This window comes from Tauraco erythrolophus, chromosome 7, assembly GCF_009769465.1.
Source record: "Tauraco erythrolophus isolate bTauEry1 chromosome 7, bTauEry1.pri, whole genome shotgun sequence".
NCBI classification, from domain to species: Eukaryota; Metazoa; Chordata; class Aves; order Musophagiformes; family Musophagidae; genus Tauraco; species Tauraco erythrolophus.
In genome coordinates this window covers 11571908-11592114 of record NC_141471.1, presented here as the reverse complement: position 1 = coordinate 11592114, position 20207 = coordinate 11571908, and the positions used below count along the sequence as shown (strand labels likewise).

Here is a 20207-nt window from a genome sequence, read left to right as displayed (position 1 = left end):
CGATACAGCCTGATTTGAGGGTGTCTGTGACATTTGCTAACCGTTGGGAGCCATTAGAGAATGAAACAAATCAAATCAACAGAATTACAATATCAGAGGTGCAGTTATTAAATTTCTGGGTATTTATTGGTCTGACCAGACTGTCAGACACACAATAGTCTTCACAGTATGTTCTCATGAGATGTACTTAGTTTTACTGAGATATGGAAAGACTATTGCCTCACTATAATCCTCAACACAGTGGTGCGGTTGGTACCGGTATTTGTTTATACAGTTAGTTGTATGGTTTTTCCTTCACACAAGAAAATAACAGCTTTTTCTTCAGAAAGCTCATAGTCTTCTGGTCAAGCTGTATCCTTGGCTGAAACTGCTGGAGATTCATCATACATGTAATGATGAAAGAGAGAAGGTGGAGAACCCTCTGAGGTTTATCTTTCAAGGTCTTTGTTGTGATATTAAAGTTCTACAGTGTAAGGAGAAGCAGAGAGATCTCTGTAAGCCAGTCCTGTAGTGGGGTCCGTTCAATAATTTGAAGATGTCGTGATTGAGGTTGTAGCTGATTTAGTGATGGGAAGAAATGGGGTGAATGTTTTCTGCTCTACCACTTCCCAGAAACTCCTGCACTGGGGATGTGGCATATGGATGAGTGGAGGAAGATGATAATAGGATGAAGAGGAAAAGTATTGAAATATTGTCTGCTGTATTCTTGTCCAGATAACAAGCTCAATCGTTTAGCTGATGACTAAATCAATTATTTTATTATAGTGGAAGATACTGCTTCTACTGTATTGAAGTGTTTTCCTCCAGAAACCAATATTATTTGTGCTTGGGTCTTTGCTGTCTTTGTACTTTTTGTTTGTTTTGTTGTGTTACTTTCTGGACAAAACTTGAAACAGTGCAATTTGATACTCTCCTTCTAAGACTTCACTCATCTGAATGGCCTGAAGTCCCTGCTCCGTAGGACAGGGGAGATGAATCCTTTCCAAGAAGAAGCAGGATAACAAAACAGATGCTGCCTTTTGAAAGCCTCTGTTAATATCTGAACAATCACATACATGACCAATTAGTCTTTTGTTTCTTTATTGTAATCTGTTTTGATGGGAAACTGCAAGAATGTATAAGCTTTGATGGTCTTGGATCTTGCTATTAAAGGGGAATAGATGCTTTAGAGATTTTTTAAAACAGTATGGAACTGGACATGGCTCTTTTGCTGGGATTGGAGGCACTGGGGAAGGGCTAGGATTTGCATTCTGTGACGGCATTCAACAAACTAAAGGAAATCCAAAGGCAGTTCCTCTCTGTTGGGACATCCAGTCCTTTCGCTGCACCTTTGCTAACATTACTAACGCCCATGTTGGCAGAGTGGAACATTGACCCGCATTGGCTCCGTGAGTGTCCTGTGGTGTCTGTGTGTGCGTGTGCGTGTGTGCTCTACTGCATGGGGGCAGCAGCTCCATTCGTTGCTGTAACAAATGTAAAAAAACTAAACGTGAATTAATTAGTTTTTTTCAACTTGTTACAGCAGCGAATGGAGCTGCCGCGGTACGGTGTAGACTGCAACACAGTGAAGGAGCTGCCAGAAGAATGCTCCGCACTGCCAACATTGGTGTCTGTGACATCCGGGAAGCGGCCGCTAGAGAGAGAGCAGCCAGCACGGCAGGAAACCGGCCTCTCTTTTATTTTCGTTTTGGTGAGCACAATGAATGTATCTTTTCCAGTCCATATCTGTCTGTAACTGTGCCTCATCTGGAAGCCTCTGGTAGACACCTACATCAATACGATAGACTAGGAACTGCCAATGAGAAGGCAGGACAACCAAAGGACAACATCTGGAAAGCTGTTACTGAATTTGTCTGCCTAAGAGTGAAGTGATGGGACGGGAGAAGGAAGAGTCTTTAGTAACATGTTAACATCTCTCTAGTTTCCATACCGTGGATACCTTGGAGGAAATTTCATACAATAAGCTGGCGAAACACAGGAAGGCGTGTGTTTCTAATTCCCTTTTTGGCACTGTCTTTCACAGAGCTCTGGACAGGTCAAAGCCCACTAGAATCCGGAGGAAGCTGTAAAAATCTAAGCACCCCTAATTCTGTGCTATTTTCAAGTAGAGATCTCGGCCTGAGCTCGGCTCACATCCAACCCATTCAGAAGCAGACTGACTTTTAGGATCAAGCATCAGGCTGGTAGAGCAGACTGGAGGAAGAACACTCTGCAAGGCTACATGTCTGCGGTGTGGATTGGCAAGGCATGACCCCAGCCATACCTGCATAGCTGATCCCTGTCCTGCCTTCTAGAGGTGACCTGTGGCTGGTGGCAGGCGGTCTGCCCCTACTCCCTGGGTTTGTAGCAAGGCTGCAGAGGATTCACAGCCCCTCAAGACACCAGATTTTCTCTTGCCAACCACGTGGACACATGGAGGGCATCACACTCTTGCCTGTGTATTTGTCCACACTCTCACAAGGCAGTCCAGACATGGTGTAAGAGATGGCTAGAGGGAAGATAAGATTTGTGGTTCTTTAGTGGAAGGTTTCCCTGCCCATGGCAGGGGGGTTGGAACTAGATGATCTTTGAGATCCCTTCCAACCCTAACCATTCTATGATTCAGGACAAGACATGCATGTAAAAAGATGATCCCTTTGAGAAACCCTTCCCTGCTCGTATTCAAACCAATTTGCTGTAATAGTGTGGGGGAGATCCATACTGGATTCTGACTGTGTTGTTTGTATTTCTCAACTTACATGGAGCTGCTCTGAGTTAAGTTCCTTCAGTCTGACACGATTAACTTCCTCTGCCCAAGATTTTTGCAAAACGGGAATGATTAAATTTAAATTGCAATTTCAGGTTTAACAGAATTAATGATATAAAATCACCTAAGCACTAAATGTAGGAAGTAGAAGGGTCAGCTGTGTACATACATAAACACACATACATATGTGGTCTTTTTGTTTTGCTCATTGGGATGCTGTCATTTTAGAAAGGGAGAGCTGTTACTTTCCAGGAATGGGATTAATGAAAGGTGAAGCTGGGCAGCCGTGTGGTTGATACTCTACCAGGTGATGTGGGAGTTCACTCTTAGGCTTCCTATTTTTGACAGGACAATCCCAGAGAGTATATTGTCACATATGCTGTACAGCAAATGTGTAGTGAGCCTGACACATGGGGGACGTGCTGGATCCACTGCACATCTGCAGGTTGACTCTGCGGTGCACGCACCATAGGTCTGACACGTCCAGATGCTGCACAGACTGCACATATGCGAAGGACATTTGTACTGTTCCAGCCGGGCTGTCGAACGTCCAGAAATCCGGAACGGATATGCTGCGTTTGCCAATGTTAATGGGAGAAGAGATAGGAGGAGCCCCCTTTTTCTTTCCCATTAAATCCCCACCTGCTTTAACTTAGGGAGACAAAAGCACAGCTCTTTTTCCTCAGAACACTTTCTCAGGATGTCAGTTTGTAGCTGGAGATGTTCTGTGCACAGAGTAGTTTTTCTTTTCTTAGCTTATGCCCATTTGTCATACATGTAAAAACAATAGTGAATCCGGACCTTTATATCTGCACGTATATTCTGATCTCTCTTGTGCTGTGACCTTTCTCTTGCTGCCTCTGTAGAGGAGCTGGGACAACCAAGAGCTGAAAGAATAACCACTTAAACAGGCATTTATTTCAGAATATCTTTCTGAAGATTATCTTGATTAGATCAGTCAGTTCTGGGTAAGATAACGTGTGGACAACTGCATGCACACTTGTAAGAGAAACCCTCCCTAAAAGAAAAATAAGTAAATTACCTGCATCTCCCATAAAGCTGTGTTTTGGCTCAATTTGCTTCCAGTCTTTTGCCAGGAAATTTGATTATTCATTCACAGAACAGAGATGATGTCGTTATCAATTAAGCTTTGCTTCTAACAGCTTAGACATGGGTGGTTCATTCTCTCTTAATCAAGTGCTGTGTCTACACCAGGTTACTTTCTGTAATTTCCCATCCTTGGTACCACCAGCGTAGCACTGTTTGTAGCGTAACCATGTAGACCAGTCCTCAGTGCTTTATTTATTATAGCTAATAAACCTGGAGCCCCAACAGCACCAGCATGGGGAGATTTCAAGCTATGCAGTGCAGAGAAGATAATACATTTGCACAGAAGATCCCTTTACCTTACGAAGAAACAATTTTCTATAGAATTACAGGAACCAATTTCCATAGCCTGTTATGACATATATTTATATGTATCTGTAATGTATGCATACATTTACGTACTTTTCTATGTGTATGCGTGCATACGTTTACTTTCAGCTATTCCTGCTGCCAGCCCTTTGGGCACTCAAAGTAAACCTGGCGATTACGATTTCCTTTTCTCTTCCGCACACATTAATTGGATTGCAACGTTATTTGGATTGCGAAGATTGGAAGGAAATGTTTAAACAAAGCTTGATTCTGGAATTGAATAAAAACCCCTCATGTATTCACTTTATTAATAATAAATATTCCTATCACATCTGCCTTCCTAATTCTTAAAGATTTTATCAAGGGTATAACCATGATGGGGCATTTCAAAACGTATGTGTGTGTTGAGGACATGAATCTCACTGAAAGGCATACACATTACACAACTCATGGACACATTTCTGAAAACAGTGTAACAGATGTTTCACAGATGAGCAACTACGGCACATAAATGAATGCTTAGGAAGTCTTGTTTTTAAAAAAAGAGTTTTGTTTTGAGTTGGTGGATATCTTGCAGAGCCTAGTTTGGTTAAAGAAGGTTCTGAGAACGACCCCTTGATGCCATCACTTAAAGCATGATGGTTACTGCGTTGATTTTGCCATGCTCACTGAGAGCCCAGTTACTGTTTTATGCATTCTTTGTTTTATGATGGCACCTCAGTTTCCTACCCTGTAGTAAGAGCTTATAATATTAAACCTTGTTCAAACATAGAGCAAAAAATACCTTCATTCAAAGACTTCACACCTTAATAGTAAGGCCAAAACATGGGTGTAAGGGAAGAAATGAGTACATGATGATACCATGTAATGAGGGTAGTGGTTTCAGCACACAGCATGATGTTTTTTTGAGGGAGGATATTTTTAGTACACATTAGAGTCAGGGTGTTTTTCAAAGGATTTGAAGAATTTCAATAAAATATCTGTTGATGTTCACGGTGTTGTGGTTTTAGGCTGATACGGCAACTAAACTCCACGCAGCCGCTCTCTCACTCCAGTAAAGTGGAGAGGAGAAAAATATAATAAAAGGACTGAAGGTTGAGACAAGAACAGAGGGAGCACCCACCAACCATGGTCCTGGGCAAAACAGACTCAGCTTTCTTAAAGCAAAACAATTTATTAACAGTTACTTAAAAAAATAAAGACAAGCAAAACCAGTTACTTCAAAGAATAAAAAGAAAACAAGGCCAGATCTTAAAAGCAACACCTCTCCACCCCCCTTTCCTTTTCTTCCCGACTCTACCTCCTCCCCCCAGCGGCGCAGGGGGACAGGGAATGGGGGAGTGCAGGTCAGTTCATCCATGTCGTTACTGCCGCTCCTCTCTTAAAGGAGAAGGAGTCCTTACACCATTTTCCCGTGCTCCAGTGGATCCCCTACTCAGGGGGAAAAATCCACAAACTTCTCCAGTTGAGTCCTACCCGCAGGATGCAATCCTTCCCCAACAGATTGCTCCAGTGCGGGCTTTACCACAGTCTCAGATTCTTAGGGAGTTGTTGCCACTCGCTCTGGCGTGGGTCATCATATAGACTTTAAATGCATCTCCATACAGACTTTAAATGCGTAAATGTGTCTCTACCTGTGCCCATGCTTCACAACTGTCCTTGGGCTCAGGCATCTCCTTTAAACAAAACACAAAACATCTCCCCATCGACGGGGGTTGTCCCATGGACTTTAGACGCGTACCGTACTCAGGCTCTGGCATCTCTTCTCTGACATGGGTTCCCACGGGCTGCGAGTGGGTCTCTGCTCCCCCAGGACCGCCTTTGGCTGCAAGGGGGCCTCCTGCCGTCTCGCCACCGGTTGCAGGGGAAACTTAGCTCTGGCACACCTCGTCCTGTTTCATCTTCACTGATCTGGTGTCGGTGTGGCCATTTCTCTCAGATCTCAGTCCTCTCTGGGTGGACTTGGTCCGGTGGGCCCCCCGGGAACAGGGCTCTCCCCGAGTTCCCCAAGCAGCTCCACCGTGGCCATCCTCAGTGGGTGGCACCAGCCCGGCATAGGCCACCACCCGGCCGGCCGCCAGGGAGTGGGGGCAATGCCCCCCTCCCCTCTCCTCGCTCCTGGGCAAAGGCACACCTTTCTGGTTATTTTGTCCCAATGTAAATAGGGCAATTCGCAGAGGCGCTGATTGGCTCAAACCCCGAGGGGGATGGGAGTCTGATCTGGTGGGCAGCTCCTGCCACCAGAACCTCCTCCCCCACATCAAACCATGACACATGGAGACGATCTGTGAAACATAAGAACATAGGAAGAAACATTGAGATGTTGGTATGAAAATCTGACAAATGGGTGAGGAAAGATGGCTTGGTCAGAGGTGCGCAATGGAGGGTAGAAAGGAAATAGACAATTGAGGGCCCTGAAACAAAGGTTGCCCATGCTGGAGCAGAGGAGCTGGAGCCAGTGGAGGCATGTGAAGAGCTGAGTGCCACTGTCAAAATGAGAAACTGCTGGAATTCACAATACTGCCCAAATTTGTCTGCTGTGTAAGTTGACCACCACATTGGTGAATGTATTTGCTATGTGGATCGGTAGCCTTTTTCTACATATTCTCCTGAAAGAATCTTCAAATGGTACACTGAAGCTGTGGGACTACCTAAAGAAAAATGGAATTCGAACATTGCATGTGAATTGGAGCTGTAATGTGATGTCCACCATCACTGAGATAATGGAGAGAAAAAAGAAGCCCACAACAGCCATGCTAAGCTTGGAGTAAAACTAAAGCTTGCAACGAAATACTGGAAGGCAAGATTGAGATTTTAATAAGGAAAGGAGAAGGTCGTCAGTTAGAAGTATGTGAAATTGAAATCAGAGCCAAGTGCAGGAGTAAGTGTGAAAGCTCACCTGTGAAGGAAAGATTGTTAATGAAACATATCTAATCAGAAATTCCATTTTCTCCAGATTTATCTAGCAGAAAACATTTCCAGTTTCCTGGATTTCTTTGGTTAAGAGTATCTCGTTTTAAATCTCCTTTGGCTTATCGAGTGAATTAATTACTCAGATGTACATTTGATGGGAAGAGTGAAATGCTATGCGAAGTAACAAGTTCCATGGGGATGGTGTGACATTTCACCTGTTTACAAAATACACGGTGTGCTCGTCACCTGGCTTTGCTTTTAAAGCTGAGCCACTAGCCGTTGTATAGAAGCTCAGGAAATACTTTGAACGGAAGGTAAATACTGTTTCTTAAAACTGGAGTGCAAACACTGTTTGCCTTCCTCCCCACTAGCCCTGGAGTTGCTGGGTTTATCCTACAGCTCTCTCTCCTGGGGGCACACACTGTAAGTTTTAGAACAGTAAATGTAGCCCATGTCTAAGAATGCCTTCTATTTCTTGTCAATTAGACATTTCAGCTTTTAAATATTTTTAGAGTGAAAAACTTGACACAAACACAGGAATAAGAGATACATCAAACAACTTGTCAGCTGTCATTAAGGAAATAACTGTCCACTTTTGGGGAGGGCAGTGCAGCTATTGCCACATTATCAGCACATAGCACTGCAATGTAGCTTCAAAAGCAGAAATAAAGAAGAGAGAAACACAGAGGTGAAGGGAGAGGAGGGGAAAAAGGAGGAGCTGAAGCCTGCTTCCAACTGATAGTTTTATACCTTCCATACACTTAAAACTATTGAGCTTGCAGTGATACTGCTTAAATACCTTTACTGAGGCTTTTGCATTTTTAGCCAAATACAGTCAAGGCAGGAATCAGCTCGCAGATTAGGATTTGTAGATTGATTTATCTGCATTAAGTTGTCTGCCTATGAACCCAGTATTTAATCTCTCATTCTTATGTGAAGAGACGCAGTTATTTCAGTTGAAACCTGGAGAGTTTTTCAGCTTATTCCGAAGCAGATACCTCTGCTTACCACCTATGTAGCTCTCAAGACTTCACTGGGCTCATAGTTGCCTGAAGATAGGTGTCTAATACCATTCAGGATTTCCTATGATGTCGAAGACATCTGCTCAGAGAGAGCACATATAAAACAGGACTTAAAGAGGACATATGCCATTCTGGTCAAGCCTGGTATCATAGTCCACAGCATCTGAAAAGACATGGGACACCTCCCTGTAGACTCCTGAGTCCTGGCCTAGGTCTCTGTTTTTCATAATGAGAGTTTAGTTTAAGCACCTTCTTGTAGGCCCCTAAATATAGGTGTCTTAATCTGCAAGCTGAATCCCGCATCAGCAGCATTAGATAAATGAACTAATTCATGTATTAAGAACGTGGCCCTTTGCTCCCATGCACCTGGTAATGCTTACGTGTAACAGGATGAGCATAAAGCACTGATTTCTCAGCCTTTTGTATAAAATAACTGTGTTCCAGGCATATGTATTTTGCTAAAATTCTGCATGACTTGTAATGAGTCAATCATTAGTGCTAATTATGCTTACCTTTTAAAGGCCTGCTTTAGCTGCAAGACTGGGGTAGACAATGGTCTTATTAAGAATGATGCGAGTTTGACAGTGACTGTGATTGTGTCTGCGCACAGGGCACTCGCATGACACTGTCCTTTCTTTTATGAAAGCCATTCATTGCTCCGCCGCCTCCTTAAATTTAGGAATTTGTCCAAGTATGAATTCTCAAAGCCCATTACGCCACCGCTTCCACCACTTCACAAATGGATCTGAGCGAAGCTACACTCGAACAAGCATTAGCACTTAACTCATGGACCCTGTGTGCCAGCTGCGAAAGCTGTCAATTTTGGGGATTTAGTTATGTTCAGAAGTAGAAGTGGAGAAAAAAAAAAGATTGCTTGTTACTGCACTATATTTCTAGAGCCTTCATGGAGGTGAACAGTTCTGCTATTAACACCTCTTCGCTATTTATGGCAGTGCTCCACTGATTTCATGGTGTTCATTATTCTGTATGGCTTTTACTCCTACCCATCGCTCAGGAATGGCAGCGTGTAGGTTCTCGCTGTTGTGTACTTTGTCTCACACCGTCGTTGTGCTGTGCGAGGGAGTGGGTGCACGGGAAGAGAAGGTGTGGGTCCGGGCGGTGCCAGCTAATTCCTGCGCCAGCCCCTGAAGGAGCCGTCATCAGGTTTCTTATTGTCTCTCCAAAGTGTAGTGGTACTTTGTGTTTTCTCACGTTAAAGGAACTTCGTACGTAGACAGGTCTCCCCGCAGATGGCTGGTGGAGAGCTTCTTCTCTGTATTTTAGTGCAGAATTAACTTCCTCATGTAAATCAGTGCTATCAGCGAGCCAAGTTCACACATCCTGCTCAGTACTTGGGCAGAGGTTTATTCACTGTTTTTATATATATGGGGAAGTGGGAAGTAAAGCCATCAAATGATCCCCCAACCCCATAAAAGCAGAAGATATTTTGATATTCCCATTTAGTTTACTATGGCCTTAAATGACTACCAGTGTAGGATATTGGGGCTCTCTCTTTCCTAATTGTAAGAAAAAACTCCATATTACCCATGATGTCAGAACAGACTTACTTAAAAGGACAAACACACATGTACAAAGTAGGAGGGAGGTAAACCAGTTAAAGTGCCTCAGTTTTAAGATTAGATGAGAGATTTCCGTAGTAAGAACAAGTAGAAGTATGCCCACAGTGAACCAAAGGAGAGAAGAGCCTTCTACGGAGTTAGGGGGTACTGTGGGCAGGAGTGCTGCCCAGCTGTTGGGCATCATGCTGTCTTCTGTACCATCAGGGTCAGTGTTTGAGGTTACCTTACATGTACTGTCTTTTTTATACCTTGAAAAAGACCTTTGTGCATTGCCCACAGCTGCAGAAGAAGAGACTGAGACACCTGAGGTGTCTCAAACAAATGCCCAGGAGAAGGAAACCATGGACTTGAATGCATTTTGTCCAACAGATTTCAGGTCTACCTGAACGGTCTCCCTCCTACAGCAGCTGCGCACCTCTTTGTAACCGATGCTTTTCCTCACAATTTAATTTCCCCTCAGCGTTTCAAAAGTCTATTGCATATGATTTCGTTGTTGGAAGGATGCATTTAATCCCCTTTTCCTGTATAATCATGATGTTGTACTTCAGTAGCAACACCTAAATTATTTTTGTTTGTTCTTCTCCGCATGCCATTGCCCTACAGAAGTCATATGCTTTCTTCACAAAACCTCTGTGACACAGCAGCAATTTTAAGTGCATGTGTTTTGGCTGTGTTTTTTTAGGATTTTTGTGAATATATATGATTTCCAGAAAGTATCTCATTCCTGACAGTATGGATAGGGACTGAGATGAATAATGGTGGTTAGCATCTCATACAGACTGAAATATAATTTTTTTCAAAATTTTCAATCAAAATTAGTTTTATTGTTAACTTTATATTCTCAGAGTGACCAAATAAATATACAGTCAAGGTGAAAATATTTATTCTGATTATTCCAATGATTCAGAAGTTAGATTCACCTGCCTTAAAGAATATGAAGGCTTGAGGGCAAGGGAAATTACACAGTACTATAATGTGGAGAAAGAGCATTTAAATGAAGACATTTTATTTGATTTAAGAGTATGAATTATTAATCATAATCTGAGTTGAAGAAAATTTATGGATTCACTGTCTTTTATACGCTTATGAGATTTTACTCTGAGTATGTTTTTTAGCCAGCTAGCCACTGCTCCACAAAATCAAAGCAGACTTGACATTGCTGATTTTCCAAAGATTTAAAAGAAAAGCTATATTTTGAGATGAGTGTGTTTTCACAGAGAAATAAGTGTACAATGCCAGCTTTTTTTAAAAGATGCTTTTTAAAGAGTTCATTGAAACATAATTGAGACTGTTTGAAGTCAACATAGCATTTTCAGTTGGTCTGTATTCTACATAAAAACTCTTGTTTCCACAAAACTAAACTCTTATCCCTCTGTAATAAGCAGGCATTGAATAGTTCAGAAATAGCAGTGGAGAGTTTTTACATTGTGTTTTAATTGAAAAATATGAACGTATTTCTATGCATTGTTTTGTTGAATCCAGTTTCAGTTTACTAGTCATCCATTTGAATACTTAATTATTAATCATTTAATTAAGTCATTTTAACAGATTTTTCTTACTGTTAACCCTAAGCATGAGAGGCCAGTTTTACTTCTTTCCCTATAGTGACACATAGTGCGTAACTAATTTTAAAGGCAAAAATAATAGAAAAGAATTAATTTCATTTCTTCAGGTACTCCTGTTTTTTTGCCCCTGTGCATCACAATGCCTAATGCTCTGTGCTTTATTAGCTCTAAGATGAATGCATCTCTTACTGGGCCTATCTGTTCTGTTTTTTCTGTGGAAGAGAGCATGATAGCATATTATACCACTATTACAGATGCAGGTTTGCTTTCTTTTCCTATTGTTTGTTTAAATTTTCCTACTGAAGTAATTCACTCTTCTCTGGAACTTCTCAAAGAACATTAGTTTCTAAAAGTGTTTATATACAATGCTGCTGTTATACCACTACTGTCATGAAGGAGCTTTCAAGAAAATACCCATTTTTTACAAAAAGCAGATTTGCTATGGGAAAGGGATGCATACAAGGTTTGAATCTTAAATACTGGGTGTTTAGGCCCAGCATACTGAGATGATGCAGGTATATATTATAAGGCTGAGTTATTTTTCTTGTTTTGGTGGAACAGATGACTATTTTCAGCCTGGTTTGGTGCAGTTGTTTACTTTCTGGCCCTTGGTAGCGGAAAATGCCCATAGATATTAATACAGTTCCCTTCTCACAGGGTGTCTAGTTTCCATAGGTTAGTATTATGTTCCCACCAGCAAATATCCAACTGCATGAGATTTTAGATAATATGCATGGACGGAATCTTCTTAGGAACTGTTTTTAACCACTTTGCAGGAAAGCATCAAGATCCATTGCCACGGTGTCCTCCTTTTATCAGCACATTAAAATATTTCCTCATTACTACTTTATGAAAGGTCACCTATCTGGGTAAAAAACCATGACCAAGCTTACTGTCTGTATGCTCTTCTTATGTAGTCTGTGATCCTGGAAAAAGATTGTCTTAGAGAGAACCAGGAAAATAACCACACCAGAAAAGCTGGCCAGAGGCAAGTATGGTGTAACCGATTCACATGACCTGATTTAGCCACTGAATGTTCATTTTCTGCTTCTAGTGTAGGCTGAACTCTTCCTTGCTATTAACTTCTGGAATTCAATCAGAATGAGCTTGTTTGGTTTTTTTTAATTAATGCAGGAGTGGACCAGGCATTACCACAAGAACGTCGAACTCCGGTTACTCCGTCCTCTTCCTCTCGATACCACCGTCGCAGGTCCTCAGGGTCACGGGATGAGCGTTATAGATCGGGTAAGTAGAATTGAAGACCACAGAATTGGAATGAAAATTTGAAGAAGTTGTTGGTTCTGTTCCTTGTTTTTTTAAAAAGAATTTTGTTGTAAACTCATGTAGTAGCTATACACGGGAAATACCATGCAAGCATACAGGGATGGAATTGCAAAGCCAAAGTACATCTGGAATTGCATCTGACAAGGAATGTGAAGGGCAACAAGAAAGGCTTCTACAGGTACATTGGCAGCAAAAGGAATACTAAGGAAAATGTGGGCCCACTGCTCAATGGGGCAGGGGCATGGAAACGGCCCAGATACTTACTGTCTTCTTTACGTTGGTCTTTACTGGTGAGACATGCCTTCAGGAACCCAAGGCCCATGAGACCAGCAGAAAAGTCTTGAGCAATGAAAACTTACCTAGGTAGGTTTTAGGTTCTCCTAAAGGAGAATCAGGACAGAGAACATTTCAACAAACTGAACAGGTACAAGTCCATGAGACATGATAGGATGCATCATTGGCTGACGTCATTGTGAGGCCACTCTCAATTCATAAGAACAAGATACTTTTATGGCAAAGGTAGCCAACAGCCTCATGAGCTGCACTGGGAGGAACACTGCCAGCAAGTCAAGGGAGATGACCCTTCCCTCCTGCTCAGCACCGGTGAGGCACATCTGGAGTGATGGATCCAGTGCTGGGCTCCCCAGTACAAGAGAGAGATGGACATACTGGAGTCAGTCCAACAAAAGACCACAAAGATGATTAAGGAACTGAGCCTCTGATATGTAAGGAGAGGCTGTAAGAGCTGGGCTTGTGCAGCCTGGAGAAGAGAAGGCTCAGGGGGATCTTGTCCATGTGTGTAAGTACCTGATGGGGGAAGTAAAGAAGATGCAGCCAGACTCTTCTCAATGTGCGCAGTGACAGGGCAAGAGACAGTAGGCACAACCTTGAATATGAAAAATTCCATTTAAGCATAAGAAAAAACTTTTTTACTCTAAGAGTGGTTAAGCACTGGCACAGGTTGCCCAGAGAGGTTGTGGTTTTCTCTATCCTTGAAGCTGTTCAGAACCCCACTGGACATGCCCCCAAGGAATCTACTGTAGGTGACCCTGCCTTGAGCAGGCAGTTGGTCTGGATGATCTCCAGAGGTTCCTGCTGACCTCCACCAGTCTGTGGTTCTGTGGCACAGCTGGATTTTAGTGGTGAATACCATAAGAAAAATATTTAATTTGAAGTATAGCAAGCTGGGAACATAATTTTGCCCTAAACAGAACCACTGATAAAGGGAAAATAAAATTAATTTCACAGCTGAACAAAAGGGTAAAATCTTGTTTCCAAATGAATGAGATCCAAGTCTTTTCATGATGCTACTCCAGCTATCACACGAAGTGAAGGAAGTGATTGAGTTATAACTGAATCATAGAATCATAGAATGGTTTGGGTTGGAAGGGACCTGAAAGATCATCTAGTTCCAACCCCCCTGCACCAGGTTGCCCAACGCCTCATCCAGCCCGGCCTTGAACACTTCGAGGGATGGGGCATCCACAACTTCTCTGGGCAACCTGTTCCAGTACCTCACCACCCTCTGAGTGAAAAATTTTTTCCTTGTATCTAATCTAAATCTCCCCTCTTTCAGTTTAAATCCATTGCCCCTTGTCCTATCACTACATGTTGTTGTAAAAAGTCCCTGTCCTGCTTTCCTATAGGCCCCCTTTAAGTACTGGAAAGCTGCTATAAGATCACCCCGGAGCCTTCTCTTCTCCAGGCTGAACAGCCCCAACTCTCTCAGCCTGTCTTCATAGGAGAGGTGTTCCAGCCCTTGGCTCATCTTCGTGGCCCTGCTCTCCAAGAGGAGCCAGCTCTCCAAGTTCTGGAGTTCTGAATCCAAGTTCTGCATTACATTTGAGAGATGCATCTTGCTGGACACGGTCAGATGCATTGTGCTGACACAACTGTAAAATCATAGAGAACTCCTTATTAAACCTTTTGTAACCTGTCTCTGGTTCATTCCATTAGTCAAAGAGCTTGCCAGTCCCATTTAAAAGAAAATGAAACGATAAATGTGGGCAGAGAAAGTTCATGTATGTCCAGACCATTCTGATAAATTTGAAAAGTTCTCTTCTCCCCTCAGAAACCTTGGGTTCACACTGTACATGCTGCCAGTTTTTCACTGAATAATGGTTGTGGGATCTGCATAATAATTTCTTGATATAAAGCTCCTAGAAGGTTCTCCCACATTACACTAAAAGTTGGCTAATTTCTACCCAGTGTTTTCAAATAGGTAAAAATACTATTCCTGAAATTGTCTAGTTTGTGAGTGTGCAGTCTGTGGTCCTCAAACCTCTAAGCTGTGACTCTCTGGAGCAGTTCAGTTAAAAATGTGTGTATTTAACTGTGCATTGAAAGTTGTTTGCTTGAGCTATGCTCACCATTTGTAAACCATCATACACATCTTCCCTGTGTGTCTCTCCGGATGCCCCAGGAGTGCTCTGAGCTGTTGTTGCTGCTTCTTGGTTTCCATTGCTGCCTGCGGCCTTCAAAGGAGGGCGTTTTTTTTGTGAAATGGTACACAAGGTCCTGCTTTAGGAATGGGGCAAAGTGTTGTAATGATGTATATAAATAATAAAGCCATAAACTTTGTTACTGAGAGGAAAAGTAAGGAATTGAGTGCAAAGCGTTGCTTGTTATTAGTGCAGGAGTCTCATCTTAGGAGAGAGGACTATGCGATAAATTCACATCTCTCTTGCTGCTCTGAAAATGTCCTTGGTGTTAAAACTGGAAAGTTTGATGGTATTTTGGGGGCTTATGGCAGGGCTTTGAATTCTACCTTGATCACTGTGTAGCATGACTCCTCAGCAAGTCACTGAGCTCTCCAAAAAGTTGGTTTGAACAACTGCATTGTCACACACTCAGAAGGAGACTAGATGTAGCAAATGTCAATGAAGGTAAATGTAAACTTCCATTTCAGTTTTGAAAAGTTACAGATCATCTTCTTTAGATTTAGTTTCAGAGGAGCTTTGCTAAGATACAGTGCAACGTTCCTACCTTGAATTATATTCTCCCCTTCTATACGTTGCCCCTCTGTGATCAGAAGTCTGTTTCTGTCTTGGTCCCATGACTGGTGCTCTCTGTTACTGCAGGTTACAAACTTGCAAGTCAAGATTTCTTTCTGGTTATCTTGTCTTCACGTTCGCTTCAGGTAGAAGCCCTTGTTTCGCTTGTTGTTTTGCTGTGCTTAATACTTCAGCATCTCTGCTCTGATCATATTGTGTTATTAGATCCTAGCTGCTACCCAGTGCTTGTTATCATGTTTGGCACATCTCCTTGGAAAAGGCCCAAAACAAAATGAATGCAGTCTTTAACCAATAAGTAATTCACTTCTAGGAAAACATTTCCCTTCCTTAGTTTTTTTGCACAATTTATTTCAATTAACATGTGCAAACAAATCCTCTACTCCAACTCTGAGATCAAAGTCCTTTTCTGTCTCTTCTTGGTAAGATTTTCCTAATGGGAAGTCTAACATCCTGAAAGTCTTCCAACTCCCCTTCCATGCCTTTGCTTTTTACATAAATTTAGATGTCAGCGAAGATTGTTTAATGAACTCTCTTTGGAGACTCAAAATCATTGCTGCCACTAATATCACCTTGAACTTATGCTCCTTTATTATGGAAAATGTCAGACTGTGACATTTTAAATCCCTACCTATTTTCTCACTTCAGTCTTTTTTATTATTATTATTTCATTAGTGCTGTAACAGAATTTTTCAGCACTATAATTTTGAAAACCTGGTTTCTATGATTTTTATGTTCTAAATAAAATTGACTCTGAGTTTATGGAAGCTATTCCTTTTTCCTAAATGTTCCTGGTACATTTTGTGGTTTAAGGTAATTTGATTTTAGAATACAGCGTACATTGGAAATTTAGTCTAATTCTTTAAAATCAAAAAGATTTAAAATTTCCTGGCTGCTTCTTTTTATATAGGAAAGGACCCTGAAATCATTATTTTCCAAAATGTCAGCTGCTTTGATCATTGTTCAAATGTCTAAAGAAATAGATAATGCTATAAGTGTAGTAACTGAATCAGTGCAGGGTTAAGATATATTATTTACTTTATACAAATGTGGCAGCTAGTTTAGCTGATATTAACTCTAAAGCATTTTTGATTTGTTTACTACTGAATATAAAAATTCTCTTAGTATTTACTCACTTAGAAACAGTATTTGGAAAGATTTGCCAAATGTAGATCACGGCAATGTTTTTCTCTTCGCAGCTGCTCTTCCTTAGCCTGTGCCTGTGCTATAACAATATCTGGGGGCTCACTATGACATGGAGGCCAAATGTTGCTGTAGGCTGCATCAGTAACTTTTGCCAAGAGGCTTTCCTAGCCAGTGGCTTTTCAGGCAAGAAAATGCAAAGGAAAGCTGGCTTGGACTTCACTTCTGTCTCTGCATGCGGAATAGATGTCGGCATCTGACTTGATCTGGCTCAAGTGATGTAACTGCAAAATGAGGCACAGACTTGAGTACAAAGTTAATAATGGTCATGTAGATGTAACTGCAGTTGGACATACAGCTTTATTTCCCTAGTGCAGTTTACAAACTAGGTTTTTCAGGTACTTTCGGAAGCTGCAAATCCATGGATTTGGTATGATGTGTTGAGATAATGAGATATAATTATGTGGTGGAGTAACCAAGCAAGTAACCTGAATGGCTTAACTTTCACGGTCTTATCATGCCGTCTAAATGAAATAACTCAGTTGAATCCTGAGATTTTTTGGAGAATGTTGGCCCCACAGGTCTTCCATACAGTCACTAGGGACCTGTTTGCTCCCTGGTTCGCATCGGCTACGTTCTACTCCTGCACAGTACGGCAGTGTCTGCTGGGCAGCTCCTGATGAAACACCCCATGGGTGAACCGGGCAGATCTTCATGATCAGAAATTGTTTCCTTCATCACGATAAATCTTCCCCAGATCTGCGTTTCTCAGCCAGTCAAGGCCTGCGGGGTTCAGAGGAAAACTCTCCCTCAGAGACTTTCAGCACCTATTTTAACTCCTCTCCAGAGAACAGGTATGTTGTCTTCCCACAGCTGGGTGTTCAACACATGGAGAAGTGGAATGTCAGGTCCTTACCAACTTCATTTTTCCAAAGGGACACTCCTGTGGCCTTCAGATTATGCCAGAACAAAAACCTTCATTTCTTCATCCCAGTGCCGAAAACCAGAGCACCTTCTTGTGTGCAGAACCTGGCTTTTACCATTTCTACAGCTTCTGTCTGTCAGTTAAAACCAAACCAAACCAAAACAGGATGATATAAGTACCCCAAAATATGCACCAATGAAAAATAAAAACTAAAAAAAGTCAATATTTAACTATAGCAGTGTAATAAGTTCAAATGCACATGCATGTGTTAGGAATGAGATAGTGGCTCTTGGCTCTGTGATTTCTGCTGTAGAATTCTCCTCTGATGAGATGAGGATATGACAGATGAGTTGGGCCATGTTTATTAAGTCCCTTGTTTCTCCTGAGGTCTTTAGGAGGTCTTCAAGATGACCAGTGTTCTGCATTGCCTGGAGCAAGTTTAGTGCTTAAGAAAAATGAGACCAGTGAGTTCTAAAAACTGAGTTTTCCAGATGTCAGAAATGATGTGGGAAGTAACAGCGTAAGTGAAATAGCACCATTTCTATCTCTAAGAGTTCATGATGTCCTAGAGGAAAGACCAGCAGATGAGAGCACATGTGCTACGTGAACTATGTGGACAGATTCTGAAAGGCACAGCAGTGGATGATCATAGAGCTGAGAAAAGGAATATTTTGAGCGATACCATATGTGGAATCGGCATCTCTCAGCTGGTAGCGTGGAGGAAGGGTACTGCTGGTAAGGTGGCTGTGGTACTCGGGCTCTCGAGAGGGAGCACCTCCCTTCTCCCTCTCACTCTTGCTGATTTTTTTTCCCATACGTTTGATTTCTAAAGATGAGAAAGAAAAAAAATCAGTCTGGTACACCATTCGTGGAGGGCTGCCAACCCCTGCCCCAGAGATCCCACCGCTGCAAAGAACAGCTTGTTTTCCAAGTACACTCAGCACTTCTTTTAAAAAACATCTTAATATAGGAGATTAAATTTTAGAGATACTGCCAAAACAAACACATCCTAACTACAACTCTCCCAGCTCAAATTCCTGAGCCACCTTTCCCACACTATGGTTCAATAGGGAAAGGACCAAACAGCTTATATGGAGCATGAAATAATTAAACTTCAAAACAAATCATCCTAGGCTAGGTTTGAGGAGCATTCGAAATAAGGGAGCTAGCAGTGAAAGAGCATTCCCTATAGACCCACATCCTAGAGGAGAAGTTGGCACGACACTCTAGGTGGCTGAGCTGCTCTGCTTTAGGAGCTTCGGTATGTGCCTTACCACATATTTGTTCTCATTTAGCATGAGGTAATTGTGTGTAAGAACCGTAACAAAGGTTGATGACATTTTACGTGTTTACAGATTACCTCATGGTGATTTTAAAATATATGGGTAGCTTATATTTTGTGTTTTTGAAAGGACATTCAAGATCTCATTCTGCATTCTTGCCAGAACTGACAAAAAAGAATTACACTATGAGAATATAAGAGCTGTAGTGCGTGGTAGAGGAAAGGATGGCATGGGAAGATTTGAGGAATCATTTTTATTGAACGCTTATCATTTAGCATTTCTTCAAAGAATAAGGAGAAAGATAAATATGATGAATGTGCTCTGTATCAAGATGGGACCGCATACAAGTGTTAAGGTGGTTCATCATAAAACAAAGAATTTGTTAACCCTTCAGGTGGGCGAGGGTTACTTGAAAGAGTTAATCTGAATTAATTAACCTGGCTGTAGACACACTTATTCAGAAATCAATTAATCTTCTATTTGATTTTGTTTACTTACAAACTTAATTTCAAGCTACAACTCAATCAGAGCAAAAAAAAAAAAGATTGAAGAAAAACTTTTGCAAAGATGTAATTTTTATGACCACATCCTTGCTTTTGACCCAGCAGAAAAATTTGTAAGGATAATTGCAGAACTCTTCAGGAAGATTACTCAAGGACTCCAGAGAGAAACAAATCGAAAGTTGATTTACTTCAGATGGCATAATAAGGGGGCCTGAGATGAAGTCACTATGTGAGGCTGACTTCCAGATTGCATTACAAATGAGATACTAAATAAATGGAGGGATGGAAATTATTAGTGGGAGACCTGCGTGTTGTTTTTTTATTTCACTTATGAGTGGAGTTAATATGATTTTAAATCTCAGAGTTTAGAGATAAACATTTTAAAATCAACTTTATTATAATTCCTGAAGCATCCAAAGTAAAGCAAAAACCATGCCTTTCAGCAAAACTAGCAGTGGAGTCATAAAGAGTTCAGTCTTCTTTTTTGGTGTCCTCCATTTCCATCACATAACCTCTGCATTTCACAGCCTGCCCATACAGCTTCCCCAGCTGTGTGTTCAGTTTCTACCTTCCTTCCACCCAGAATTATGGATAATCGCCAGTGCCATCCAAAGTGGCAGATGACAACCATGCTTTTCTTCTTTAGACTTAAGCTTTCTGGCCAGGTCAGAACATGCAAAGCCCCTGACTTCTTCATTTGTGTGCCAGGAGGTGGACAGAAGATACCTAGGAGGTACTCAGCAGCGGCTGAATGCTGGCACAGCCCAGCCCTTTGCAGAGTGCACAGAGCAGTTTCCTGCACCAGTGGAGTTTGTT

The 20207-nt window shown here is 41.7% G+C and overlaps 1 protein-coding gene across 1 annotated transcript in view; it reads left to right on the top strand.

Annotated features, from left to right (window-relative positions):
• Positions 1-20207, top strand: part of DIP2C (DIP2 acetate--CoA ligase C (putative)) — a 341989-nt gene that overhangs the window by 182920 nt on the left and 138862 nt on the right. Inside the window, 1 exon segment of the mRNA XM_086614512.1 lies at positions 12377-12487. Coding sequence (XP_086470638.1) covers positions 12377-12487 — 111 coding nt within the window.